Here is a 14,628-nt window from a genome sequence, read left to right on the forward strand (position 1 = left end):
AATAATTACAAAAAATCTTTTTAATAATATATATATATATTTTAAATCCCAAATAATAGTTTTTAATCACAAAAAAAGTTTTATAGATATCAAAAATGTTTTGTAAAATCCAAAAAAATCGAATTTATATACAAAAAACATTTTGTAAAATCCAAAAAATCGAATTTATATACAAAAATCGTTTTGTAAAATACAAAAATCGATTTTATATACAAAAATCGATTTTATAAATACAAAAAAAATAAAAAAATTATAAAAAAATTCTAAATCAATTCAACAAAACAAATTATTCAACCAAATCACAATTCTAAACCTATTATACAACCAAATCACAATCCTAACCAATCACCCTAACAAAAATCTATCAAAACTACACAAAAACCTAACAAATAGAACCTAAGAGAGTGGGATAGGGTCCTTACATGATTTGTGTAAGAGAAGGGGGAGATCTCCGGAGATATCGCTGGATTTCAGTGGGAAATCGCCGGAGGAGTCGCGCAGAGGAAGAAGAGAGAAATGGGGAAGAAGAAGCGGCTCGTGGTTATAAAACCTAGGGTCCGACGGATACTATCCGGTTAAATGAAAATATTCCGAGGAAATTCCTACGGATAGTAAAATATCCGTCGGAATTCCGTCGGAATATTCCGAGGAACTAGTGTTTGGGGTTTCAAAACATCAATTTTTTTTGCCGTATTTCATTTCTTATACAATTGTAATGCATACCATTGAGGATTCTTTGTATAGATGAGCACAAACCATGAAATAAAAAATTTCAAAACGAATTGAAAATATTCCCTTTACCGTTCATTAAAGTGTATAAGTGTTTCTCTTATGTTGTGGGGATTTCGTTCATACAATCGGAAAAGTGTTTATTATAGGGTAAGGAACAAATTTTTGACTTCATAATCAGTCTAAGACACTTAATAAGGGTTATATAAGTGTTATTCAAACCGCAAAACGTTGTTTTCGGTTTAAAACCCCTATTTCCTCGGAATTTTCTCGGAATATTCCGAGGGAATTCCGAGGAAACCCTTATCTTCCTCGGAATTCCGTCGGAATATTCGGAGGAAATACCGAGGAACTAGTGTTTGGGGTTTCAAAACATCAATTTTTTTTGTCGTATTTCATTTCTTATACAATTGTAATGCATACCATTGAGGATTCTTTGTATAGATGAGCATAAACCATGAAATAACAAATTTCAAAACGAATTGAAAGTATTTCCTTTAACGTTCATTAAAGTGTATAAGTGTTTCTCTTATGTTGTGAGGATTTCATTCATACAATCGGAAAAGTGTTTATTATAGGGTAAGGAACAAATTTTTGACTTCATAATCAGTCTAAGACACTTAATAAGGGTTATAAAAGTGTTATTCAAACCGCAAAATATTGTTTTCGGTTTAAAACCCCTATTTCCTCGGAATTTCCTCGGAATTTCCTCGGAATATCCTCGGAATATTCCGAGGGAATTCTGAGGAAACCCTTATCTTCCTCGGAATTCCGTCGGAATATTCCGAGCAAATACCGAGGAACTAGTATTTGGGGTTTCAAAACATCAATTTTTTTGCCGTATTTCATTTCTTATACAATTGTAATGCATAACATTGAGGATTGTTTGTATAGATGAGCATAAACCGTGAAATAACAAATTTCAAAACGAATTGAAAGTATTCCCTTTACTGTTCATTAAAGTGTATAAGTGTTTCTCTTATGTTGTGGGGATTTCATTCATACAATCGGAAAAGTGTTTATTATAGGGTAAGGAACAAATTTTTGACTTCATAATCAGTCTAAGACACTTAATAAGGGTTATATAAGTGTTATTCAAACCGCAAAACGTTGTTTTCGGTTTAAAACCCCTATTTCCTCGGAATATTCCGAGGAAATTCTGAGGAAAAACAAATTCCTCGGTATTTCTTTAAAAAAAAAAAAATCAATGGTAGTCTGTTTCCGAGTCGTCATCACCAGATGAATCTGAATCTAGATCTTGGTGAAACTCTCCAATCACTGGTTCATCCTCTACGTGAACGACGGCTTCCTCTCCGAAGTCGGTTAAATCGACTACAAGGCCAACTCCAGCTAAATCTTCTGCTGCACTTAAGTTGCCGGATGTGCTTGGTTGTAGTGGGTCTTCCAGCTCAGAACTTCTCTGAACTCGGCCTCTCGGGTTGAGTCTTGTAACAGTAACCCATGGATCATCTCTGTTCCTTACCCGGGGGTACTTGATATAACAAACCTGTAACATTTAGAAAATTATTAGTAAAATTATAAATTAATACACATGATGATGAATCATTCTGAATAATTAACATATAATTACCTGATCGGCCTGAGAAGCAAGAATGAAAGGATCATAATATTGCAGCTTTCGCCTCGAATTTACTGATGTAACACCAAATGCATTTGTTCTCACACCTCGATCTGGAGTGTTGTCGTGTCAATCTAAATAGAAAACAATACACCGCAAACCAACCATGCCCAAATACTTGATTTCCAAAATCTCATGTATGTGTCTGTAGTATACATCATCTCCTGATGCAGAACAAACGCCAGCATCATAAGTCGTACTCGAACGTCTCCTCTTCTGAGTTGTGAATGCATATCCTCGAGTACAAAATCTCGGATATGACTTCACAACATAGTTTGGTCCAACGACCATCTCACGTATCCAATCGTCAAATGTTTCACCTCTGGCCAAACCAGCAGACACCTATTAATAGCACATATATATATATATATATATATATATATATATATATATATATATATATATATATATCAATAAATGTGAATTAGTATAAATATGTAATAAAATATATTTTAATTTGTTTAAAGCACTCACATAAGTAAACATTCATCCAGTAAATTCTCTCTGCTTCATTTCTTCTAGTTCGTCCTCTGTGGCGTATCTATACTCGAACCGCTTTTCTGCCATGAAAATCCTGTATATGATGACAATAATGTAATTAATTAAGATTTAAATTTCAACTTGTTAAAATAAAAATTTGTAAGCTAATTTATTTACCTCTCATATTGAAGAACGTCTTCGTAGTTGGTGAGCAAATATGTTTGCAAATGACTGCGCTCCTGCTCAGTAAGTCGACGGTCCTTTGGTTTTCCGCTAAGTCGTCCAACGTCTGTGAAAATGTCTGGAACCGTAACATGATATGTTGCCCGTTCGCCTCTATCATCATGCCGAGCAGGTCTTCTGTTTTTGCTCTGAACTTCTGTTGGAAAGTAGTACTCGGCAAAGTTTGAAGTTTCTTGATTGATCATCTGTGCGACTATAGAACCTTCCACCCTACTAAAATTTTTCACCATCTTCTTCAAATGGAACATATACCGCTCATACAGATACATCCATCTATACTGCACATGACCACCAAGTTCCAATTCTCTTACCAGGTGAATAACAAGATGCTCCATAACATCAAAAAATGAGGGAGGAAATATCTTCTCAAGGTTGCACTGAATCACGGCTATGTTAGTCTTCAAATTTTCAATACCTTCAAGAGTCACTGATCTCGTGCATAAATCGCGGAAGAAACCACTTATCCCTGCAATTGCTTCATGAACATTTCGTGGTAATAGTTCCTTGAAGGCGAACGGAAGGAGGCGCTGCATCATTACATGGCAATCGTGGCTTTTAAAGCCAGTAAACTTTCCTTCATTTCTGTCGATACAGTTACGCAAATTTGATGCATAACCGTCTGGAAATTCCACATCGTTTGAAATTCAATCAAAGAACGCATCTTTTCCCTCTGCATCAAGTCGGTATATGGGAAAAAGAGCCCTACCATTCTCATCAACATGAAGTTCTGAACGAGCACATATATCGACTAAATCCAGTCTTGACTTCAAATTATCCTTTGTTTTACCTTGAACATTAAGGATCGTGTTCATGAGATTGTCAAAAAAGTTCTTCTCAATATGCATGACATCTAAATTATGCCTTAGCAGATGATCCTCCTAGTATGGCAGATCCCAGAAAATACTTTTTTTGTGCCAGTTATGTAGTTTTCCAACATCATCTACCGGAAAACGCTCATGTCCACCGACGTCTGGCGTCCTTTCTGCACCAAAATCTCTTAGTTGTATCTTCAAATCTTTTCCACAAATTTCCGGAGGTGGACTGTCAAACACCCTCTTGTTCTTCGTAAACAAATTCTTACTCCTACGATATGGATGATCAGGTGGTAGGAATCTCGTGTGACAGTCAAACCAACACGTTTTCCTTCCGTGTTTTAGTTGGAAAGCATCAGTGTTATCTTGACAATATGGACATGATAGCCTTCCATGCGTTGTCCATCCAGACAACATACCATATGCTGGAAAATCACTTATTGTCCACATTAGTACTGCCCGCATTTGAAAGTTTTCTTTACACGAAACATCGTATGTTTCAGCACCTTGAGCCCATAGTTGTTGTAACTCATATATTAGTGGCTGAAGAAACACATCAAGTGATCTCTTAGGATGCTCTGGTCCGGGAACGAGAATCGAGAGAAACAAAAACTCTCGTCGCAAGCACAAGTTTGGGGGTAGGTTGTATGGTGTAAGAATGACGGGCCATAGAGAATACTGTCTTCCACTCTTGCCAAACGGACTGAAACCATCAGTACATAATCCAAGGTAGACATTTCTTCTCTCATACGCAAAGTCGGGATACTTTGATTGGAAATGCTTCCACGCTTTTGCATCTGAAGGATGTCTGATCTCACCATCTGTTGAGTGCTCCGCATGCCATCTCATTGGTTGCGCTGTGCGTTCAGACAGATACAACCTCTGCAACCTTTCCGTCAAAGGCAAATACCACATCCTTTTATATGGCACTGAAACTCTTCCACTCGTATCTTTATAACGAGGCTTTCCACAAAATTTGCATGTAACCCGCTGTTCATCCGCCCTCCAATAAATCATGCAGTTGTCGCTGCATACATCTATTACCTGATACGATAAACCAAGACCAGCTACGAGTTTCTGAACCTCATAGTATGAACCAGGAGCTACATTATCCTCGGGTAGAATACCTTTTACAAAATCAGCAATCGCATCCACACAGTCTTCAGCCAAATTATAATATGTTTTAATGCCCATCAATCTTGTAGCAGATGATAAAGCTGAATGACCATCTCTGCAACCTTCGTACAATGGTTGCTTTCCAGCATCCAACATATCATAAAATCTCCTAGCTTGTGCATTGGGTAAATCTTTCCCTCTAAAATGATCATTTACCATTTGCTCAGTACCTACACCATAATCTACATCTGTTCTAATTGGTTCTTCTAATCTAACCGCTGGCTGAGGTTCGCTAGTACTACCATGTTCATAATCAGTTTCCCCATGATGATACCAAATTTTGTAACTTCGTGTAAACCCACTCAAATATAGATGAGTCCAAACATCCCACTCTTTAATAACCTTTCTATTTTTACAATTAGAGCAAGGACATCTTAACATACCTGTTTTTGCTTCCGGTTATCGGTGAACTAACCCCATGAATTCGGTTATACCTCGTTGGTATTCTTCCGTAAGCAATCTCGTGTTCGGATCCAAATGAGGTCGATCGATCCAAGAACGAAAATAATTTGAAGAAGACATGTTTTTTATGAATCAAATTCGTGTGTAAAGAGAGTAAGAGGGAGGATGAAGATATGGAGTGAATGAAGAGGAAGAGGGGTGCTTGTATTTATAGTTGAAATCCTGCCGACAGACCGAGGAAATTCCGACGGAATTCCGACGGAAACGGCTAGTTCGTCGGAATTTCCTCGGAATTTTTAAAATCCCCCAACGGTTCTCTAACGGCTATAATATATCCTCGGAATTCATCAGTTTTTTTCCGAGGAATACGTTTTTCCTCGGTATTCCATAAGAATATTCCGACGGATTTGTATTTCCTCGGAATTCCGTCGGTATATTCCGAGGAAATTCCGAGGAAACACAAAATTTGTGTTTCCTCGGAATGTCCGTCAGAATACCGCTGTTTTCTTGTAGTGAATGAAAAATAGAGTACCATTGAAGTACTTTTACTTTAAACTCTATTTTATAGTAGAAAATAGAGTGGGGTTGGAGATGTAAGTGTCCTATAGTGTAATTGGAAAGTATGAAAATGTCTATAGATTAAACAAATCTTTTTGAATTTATTTGTACATGTGTCATCGCTATATTCAATCACAACAAAAAATGATTACATGATTTTCAAAAATCATGGCATATATCTAATTATGACATGTACAATTTTCTTTATATAGCTTTAAAATTTTTGACAATTTTTTTTAATACGGTAAATCAAATATCATCGATTAATGTAATTTGATTGTATAAATATTTATTTTGACAAAACTGTTTAGATATATTAATAACCAATCTCTTATATCACCACTAAGTTTATATATATATATCGCATTCCTAAAGTAAACCAAATATAATTACAAATATAAATAAGCAATAAATACAATGTAATTTAAATTAAAAAACATTTTATAAAATTGTAATCTTAATTTTGTTGAAATTTAAATAATATAAAAGTGAAGTAGTTAAAGCAAATCAAAAGAAATTAAACCACAAAAGAATACATTTCTGGTTTTATTTTTTTCCAAACCATTGAAGTTAAAATATAAAAGAATAATTTCCAATTTCAAACTAATCTTTAAAAAAAATATTATACTTAAATTATTATTTATGTGCATGGTGCATGTATATTATATTATTAGAATTTATATATATATATATATATATATATATATATATATATATATATATCTATATATAGACATAATTAAAACTATGTGATAAGAGACATTTAAAATAAATAATCATTAAATATAATATAATATAAATATAAAGTTTTATTTTATAAAATGTTATCTGAACTCGATTGAAATAAATTTTAAATAAACGTGAAATAGTTAAACCAAATAGAAAAAACTACAAAAGATTTTATTTTTTCCAAACCAATGTAGTTAAAATATAAAATAATAATGTCTAAATATAACCTATTTTATAAAATAAAATAAAAATAAAGTTATATTTAAATTTTTATTTATGTGGATAGCGCCTGAAAACTCCTAGTATTTTTGACTTCTTGATGAACACAGGTTCTCCAATGCCTCCTAAGACCTGCGAGGTTACTTGCATCTAGTACTGCTACTATGTTCTTAAACTTCTTAGCCTGACTACGAATATTATCTGCCACAAGTGCATAAGATTTCTCCGTAGAAGAGAGCTTTGAGAACTGAACTTGGGTTTGGTTTGATACATAATTCATTGGAAAGTCCAATAGCAACATAACTTGATGGGCTAAGGTCTTTGTTGAGCTGAGTGATATGTCATGACAAGAATTTCAGTATCTGTGCCTGTGCATCATTAGTAATCAGAAATTTTGTCGAGCCTGAAAATATAGCAGCCAAAGTTTTGTTTTTTTTTTTTTTTGGTATCAAACACACATTCATTCATTCAAATCTTAAAGAGTCTAGACTCCATTGACGGAGGATGAGTTTAACAAGGAAAAGGCTGATTTTGCCACTAAATCAGCTATTTCATTACTCAAACAAGATACATACGAAAAGGAAACAATATCAAAAATAGATCTAAAGTGATAGATGTCGAATAAAATGCCGAACAAAACTAGAACCGAACCTTTTCCCTTCAACAACTTCACCCGAGACAAGAAATCAAACAAGATCATCAAGGATTTAATATTCAAAGTGGAAGCATACATAACCGCCGAACGGGTGGCGAAGGCTTCAGCCATTAACTCCGGTGAGACAAAGAGCAGCCAAAGTTTTGTTGTATGATACTATTAATAGATTATGTGACAGTCACAAAGGTTGTCCAACTACATATGAGATTTGCTATCTCTCAGATATATGTTACTTATATACCTTGCGAATTTAGCCCGTCTAAGAGGATGTCATTTATTTATTTATGTATTTTAATTTATTTAAAAATTTATATAAAATTTATAAATTAATGAAAACTTTATTGAGTTTTAAATCTAATTTGTCGACTTTAATTAATATTTTAAAATTCGAAAGTTTGCCTGAAATTTGTGTGTTTTATAGTTTCTTAACAAAAAAAACTATTCAAATCTATTTTATAAACATGTACGATTGAATAGTACATGAATATTAAAATCACAAAATGAATAACATTAAATTTTGAATTGATCCCTAAATCTATCTCTTTAAAAAAAAATACACCCTTTGGGACTGTTGACATTAATATTTAATTATTTATTTATTTTAGTACTCAATAAACTTAACTAAAGTTTCATGGTAATATTGGTCTCTTAGGCGATATAAGAAGATACTGTAATTAAATATTACATATTACAAATGCTAATCAGTGTAATTAAATATTACATTAATGGAAATATTTGATATTGTATTATTGGAAATATTATATACAACCGTTTTGAAAATACAATTACGAACCAAATTTGGTTTTGAAACTGAAAGATAATGAATAATGAAGCGTGAAGTTCCTTAGCCTCTCACTAAGCCGCTCCATTGTGTTCTGTGTCCTTTTGTCTTCTATCCTTGTCACTTCCTTAGACGCCTCACGTAAGTTTTGAATCCCATGTCCCAGTTTTGCTATCGAAGGAGCTGAAGGAAGAGTCTCAGCTGCACACATGATCCCCTTTTCATAGAAGAGCAACCCCGCACAAGTTGCTAGACTGGCTCCAAACATAGCCATTGGTAAGGTGCCAATAGGTTTTGCTCGTCTTCTCCTCATTATCATCGAATAGAGTGTAGCTTGAACGGAAAAGAAGCTCGTATCTTGAGCAGAATATATTATATATTGTGTTACTCCCCTGATTGTCTCGGCAGATAAAGATGCCTTTGACAAATAGATTGCCTCTTGCGTGTTTGTCAAGAAAGGTTTCAGCGGAGCTAGGGCTTTCAAATCTAAAATGATCTTGGTTAGTGTTAAAGCAGCTGCACCAACCGCACCCACTGGTTTTAAGTTAGAATCATTACTGTCAGAGTCCAGTACCGTGTACTCAGTAGACATATCTTTAACTTCTTGAGGAACACGAGTTCTCCAGTGTTTCCTAAGACCTGCAAGGTTACCTGCGTCTACTACTGCTACTATCTTCTTAAACTTTTTAGCCTGATCACGAAGATTAGCTGCCATAAGTGCATAAGATTTCTCCTTAGAAGAGAGATTCGAGAACTGAACTTGGGTTTGGTTAGATACATAACCAAGGTTCCTAATAGGTAGCCGACCAGAATTGTTCAAAGCAATTCTTATACCTTCAACTGCAATCCTGAAAAGATATACTTCAGAAAGAAGAGCCTCTTTATCAACGGATTCCCCTCTGTTTACATCAGACAACATCTTTGTGGCGCTGTCTAAAGCTTTCCTAATAGCTGGGAGACCATTGAATATCTTGTGAAGATCAACAAGTAAGTTATAAATGGAGTACGCAAATTCTGGAAGCTTAACACTATCAGACTCCATCTCATTGGCAAGACAGCTTGATGGGATAAGTTCTTTACCGAGCTGAGTTATATGAGAAGATAACAGTTTCAGCATCAGTGCATGTGCATCATTGGTTATCTGAAACCTTGTGGAGCTTATAGCAGAGCCATTATAATATTTTGTTGTGAGAGATTTAGATAGACCTTTCATAATGAATGGAGAGTCAAGAACCAAAAACGATGAACCAACCTCCTCAGCCACCTTCTTGGCAGCCAATACATGTCCATTGAAACTTGTCCCAAAGATCTCCTTCAAAACCAAGTTCCCGGCAACACTTTCGTACTTCTCTTTGTCAAAAGTTTTATCCACAAAACAACGTGTAAGAACTCTGAAAACTGACGTGGGGATGGAATCATTAGAGCCATCATCAATCTCTTGAGATTCTTCTCCAAAAGCTGGACCGTTCAGTTGAGCTACTACAGCATCAGGACGGAGTTCACGTATAAGACACTCGGCGTCAATAACAGATCTTATAGATAGACTCTGAGAAGAGAGTATGTGAATAGTGGAGTCATGCTCAGGGACTCTGATAGCAAATACAAAGGTCTTTGTGCTCTCAGGCACTGAGAGTGTGTTTGCAATCTCCTTTGAGTCTCTCAGGTCAGTATCAATCATTGAAAAGGACCATATGTTTCGCAGACAATCCACAAAATTATATGCCATTATTCCAAAGCCCTAGCTCGTATATTGAAACCCTAGTGTTCTTTTATAGAATTTAGTAGCGTATCCTTCAAGGCAGCGAGTCTAGAGGCTGATGATCGAAAACGCAGAAAGATGGAGGAAGACTCTGAACAACAATTAATAGACAAATTTGATAATCTAAGTGATTGCATTGCCCAAATAGGCTACGTTATATATAGATGGGATCTTGCCATATGTTTGTACAACTAAAAAGGAAAACCAAATAATTTACTTATTAGAATCTGAATTTGTATTTTTTTTTTGTTCAGGATTGGATCAACCAACACACTTTTATATAGATAACTAGGTGTTTTGCCCAAACATGTGGGCATGATCTTTTATGAATATTTATTAGTTTATGTCTCATTAATCTAAAACGAGCATAATAAGTTATTATTTATGTTTTCAAATTTTTTAAATCAAACATCAAATTATTTATATATGACAAATATTTTTCATCAAAATATATACTTCCTCTGTTTCAAATTATATGATGTTTTAGAAAGTTTAAGTTGTTTCAAAATATATGACGTTTTGAGATTTTAAGATTAGCTTTATTGGAAACTATTCAACCAATAAAATTTTACGATTTTTTTTATTATAATTAGTTGAATGATTTTAAAATTATATCTTTAAAAATACTTTTTAGAAGAATGTAATTTTCTTAATCTTTGTACACTAAGCCAAAACACCATATATTATGAAACAGAGGTAGTACTTATTATTGTGTTAATATTTTTATAACACTCATATCTTAGAAATAGTTTATAAAATATCTTTATAAATGGTTTTGCTTGAATAATATTTAGTTTTTTTGTATCTTAATTTTTTAACTTTTATAATAAAAATAGTTTTTAAGATAGCAACACAAGATATATAAAAATAACTTATTTTTAAATATGTTTGTGATAATTATATTATATTATTATATAATCAATTATTTAATATTTAATATAACATATAACTTTAAAATTATTAAAAATCATTTTTAACTATATATAAAATTCATTAAGTGTATTATTTAAATTAATAAATAAGTGAATTAGTTAGAAACTAATAATAAATCAACAACCTTGCTAAAAGTCTAAAACCTTATGAAAAGAAGACAAATAAAAAACTAACTAAATATTTAATATAACATAAATTTAATAATATTAAAATTAAATTCATTTTTAATTATATATAAGATTCATTAAGGGTGTTTTTAAATTAATAAATTAGTGATTTAGCTAAAAACTATCAATAAATCAATGATTTAGCTCAAACCTAATAAAAACATGATAAATAATAAAAACTACCTAAAATTATGGAGAAGAAGACAAATCAGCAAATTCACTTCTCAAATAGTAGTATAGATCATATCAAGGCCGGTCATGGGCCAAATTAACGAAATCATGCTTCTAAAGTTTTTGATTTTTTTTATATATACATGGACCTCCAAACTTGTAAAAAGAAAGTTTAGCTCCCTCATCCAAACTATTAAATCTTTATTAAATCGTATAGAGTCCCCAAAATCTCAGGGTCGGCATTGAATCAGATATATCTATCTATACTATATTTGAGAAGCGAATTTGATGATTTGTCATGCTCTCCATAATTCTAGATTTAGTCATATTTTATGCTAAATTATTAATCTTAATAGATGATGTTAGTAATTTAGCTGATAATTTATCATTATCTTCAGAAAATTAAAAAAAATCTAACTATAATATAATAGCTAAATTTATATTATATTTACTTTAGAAATATTAAAATATTATATATATGTTTATATTATATTTTTTTAGTAATATTAAAACGGATATATTTTAATATATATATATCACATAAGATAGAATGAATCATCTATCGTTTAAGATAAACAAATTAAGACAATCAAAATCACTCATTGCGATAATTTCTGAAAAAGTTGGAAAATTCAAAAATATTTTATACTATTATTTGCGAAGTGGTTTTTCTCTCTCATGTTAAAAATTAGAGCGTTCAAATTCTTATTACTCATAATAAATAATTAGATTAGATTTGTTAATATATAATTAACCATAAATTATAAATGAATTTCATTAATTTGACAATCATAATTATCTAAGAAGATTCTATATTACGTTAGCCAAAAATATTTTACATCATAATATTTTAAAAATAAATATAAATCATGTATGTAGTTTTATGTATATATAAATATTTTCAATTTTATATTACGCAATTAAAGATATTTTATCGAAATAAAAAAAAACTGTATACATAATTTTTTAAATATTTATTTAGTTATTTAATAATTCAAAAACATGAAAATAATTTATTCTAATGGTTTTTGATAACACTAGGTGATTCACTCGTGCTCATGCATGGATATACATATTATGAAATAAATATATTATAATAATTTATTAATATTTTAGTTTTAATTATTCTGTTATTTATTTTGTAATCAATATGAATGTTTTAAATAACATTGTGTTATTTTAATTAGACGTATAATTTTGAATATTAAATATCTCTACTGTTTTGTTGTTATTTGGATATATTAGATAACATTTATTTTTCCGATTCAACTATAATATTTTTGGGACTATGGCGACATAGGCGATGATCTAGGGTTTCGATGCTTTCTCAAAAATGGGATCCTGGAATTGGATACGAGTTACATAATGGAGCAGAAGATCAGCAAAGGAAGGATTTGGGGGGTTCTGAATTGAGATCTTCAGATCTCAGGCGATTTGAATGGGTTTTCGAAACATGGAATTGGGGATTTTTGCGGATGTTGCGGGTATTTAACTGGAGCATGATTTCGATTGTCATCAAAACGGAATTATGGAGATTTACAGGTATCATTTCTGCTTACAAAAATATCATGTTTCCTTACCCTATGAAAGGAAATATACGAAGTGATCAAGGCTTTGCTCTAATTGAGATATGGAGATATTGGATCTGTTATCATCATGAGTGGTTATGGAAAATGGCGGATTGGATTTTCAATGATGAGATTGGATTTGAGATATATGTCATTAACGGGAGGCGATATGGGATTGAGGAATTGGAAAACCGGGATTATTATAAAACTCATATTGAACCTTCTCTTTGTTGTATATCATTGTCGTTTTCTTTAGCGACTATTTCTAACAAAGAGAAAGTTTTCCCTTTTCTGTTTACTATGACGCAGAGCCAACTTCTCGGCAATGGTGGTGACATGAAGGAAGGAGAAACGGCTCGGAAAAGAATGAAGATCTCGGTGCCTCACTTTGATAACTCGGCACTAATCAAGACTTACTCTAAGTCCTTGATTGGACGATGCATGAATCCACCAGAGCAGGAAATGAAGGCGCTCATCCAGAACGTACCGAAGATTTGGAAGCTGGAGGAAAGGGTTGTTGGAACGGACTTGGGTTTTGGCAAGTTTCGGTTCGACTTTGAAACAGAGGAGGAGATAGATACGGTACTGAAGCTGCAACCGTATCATTTTGATTACTGGATGTTGGCGTTAGCACGGTGGCAACCGAAGAAGTCGCAGCTCTTCCCATCAGAGATAACGTTCTGGATTATGGTGATAGGTGTTCCGATGGAGTTCAGGACGGTGCCTACCTTTGAGAGCCTCGGTGATGCACTTGGACGAACAGTAGCAGTAGATGTAGAGCACTGCAGAGTGCAGGTGGTGGTGGACGCGTTTCAGGAGCTTTGCTTTGAAACAACTTTGGACTTCAAGGGTGGAGAATTTTACGAGGGGGAGGAAGCAGCAATATCATTGAGGTATGAGAAGCTCTTTGGATACTGCCCACTTTGTTCTAGCTTGTGCCATAAGGAGGAGAAATGCCCTCTTGCTAAGAAGGCATTGCCTGAGAAGAAAAGAGAGGGTCGAGAAGGAAATGGAGGATGGTATGATGGTGGGAAACACGATGATCGAGCTCGGAGCTATAAGGGAGTGGTCATAAATGGAAATCAGAATCAACAACACAAGGAAAGAGACGGTAGGGACTACTATGGGAAGGGTAAAGGCAAGATGGTGGAAGAGGCTGACTCAAAATGGGTGAAAGTGGCTGATAGAGGCAATAAGGGGCCTTTTACTAATCACAGGAGCTTTAGGGGTGAGGGAGATGGTTCTCGACATAGATCTTCCCGAAGAGAAGAACCCCGGGCTGAGGGTCAGGGGCAGGGAGGAAGTAATAGATCCTCCTCAGGTCAGTCAGGAGCTCCAAAAGAAGTAGTTCAGGAGGAGGGAGAAATAAAAAATCCTAAAGAGTCTGAGAAAACTCTCCCCTCTCAGGATTTTCAAGAAGAGCTGGCCAAGACTCAAGCTGTAGGATCTGAGGTAATTTTGGACCCTATGGATGCAGAGGAAGGGCTTCAGATGATCAAAACCTGATAGTGGAACCGTCAACTTTGGAGGATGATAAAGTACTGGACATGGACGAGTGTAGAGCTATCTGTCTTGAGCATGGGATAGATATGGATGCAGCAGACGAT

General features: G+C 33.8%; 2 protein-coding genes across 2 annotated transcripts; one reads left to right on the forward strand and one right to left on the reverse strand.

Annotated features, from left to right (window-relative positions):
* Positions 1-6,855: 6,855 nt before the first annotated feature.
* Positions 6,856-10,999, reverse strand: LOC106447716. The gene has a single exon (XM_013889700.2). It carries the CDS (start codon positions 10,147-10,149, stop codon positions 8,428-8,430), a length of 1,722 nt encoding a protein of 573 aa, XP_013745154.1. The 5' UTR covers positions 10,150-10,999; the 3' UTR covers positions 6,856-8,427.
* Positions 11,000-12,663: 1,664 nt separating this feature from the next.
* LOC125591601 lies at positions 12,664-14,628 on the forward strand. The gene is made up of 2 exons (XM_048766088.1): positions 12,664-12,995; positions 13,331-14,628. Exon 2 carries the CDS (start codon positions 13,358-13,360, stop codon positions 14,525-14,527), a length of 1,170 nt encoding a protein of 389 aa, XP_048622045.1. The 5' UTR covers positions 12,664-12,995; positions 13,331-13,357; the 3' UTR covers positions 14,528-14,628.

The sequence above is a fragment of the Brassica napus genome, chromosome C8 (genome assembly GCF_020379485.1).
Source record: "Brassica napus cultivar Da-Ae chromosome C8, Da-Ae, whole genome shotgun sequence".
Taxonomy (NCBI): domain Eukaryota; kingdom Viridiplantae; phylum Streptophyta; class Magnoliopsida; order Brassicales; family Brassicaceae; genus Brassica; species Brassica napus.

What these genes read in the sequence shown, in the direction of transcription:
- LOC106447716 (XM_013889700.2), bottom strand. Translation starts at nt 10,149, where the DNA reads ATGGCATATAATTTTGTGGATTGTCTGCGAAACATATGGTCCTTTTCA.
- LOC125591601 (XM_048766088.1), top strand. Translation starts at nt 13,358, where the DNA reads ATGAAGGAAGGAGAAACGGCTCGGAAAAGAATGAAGATCTCGGTGCCT.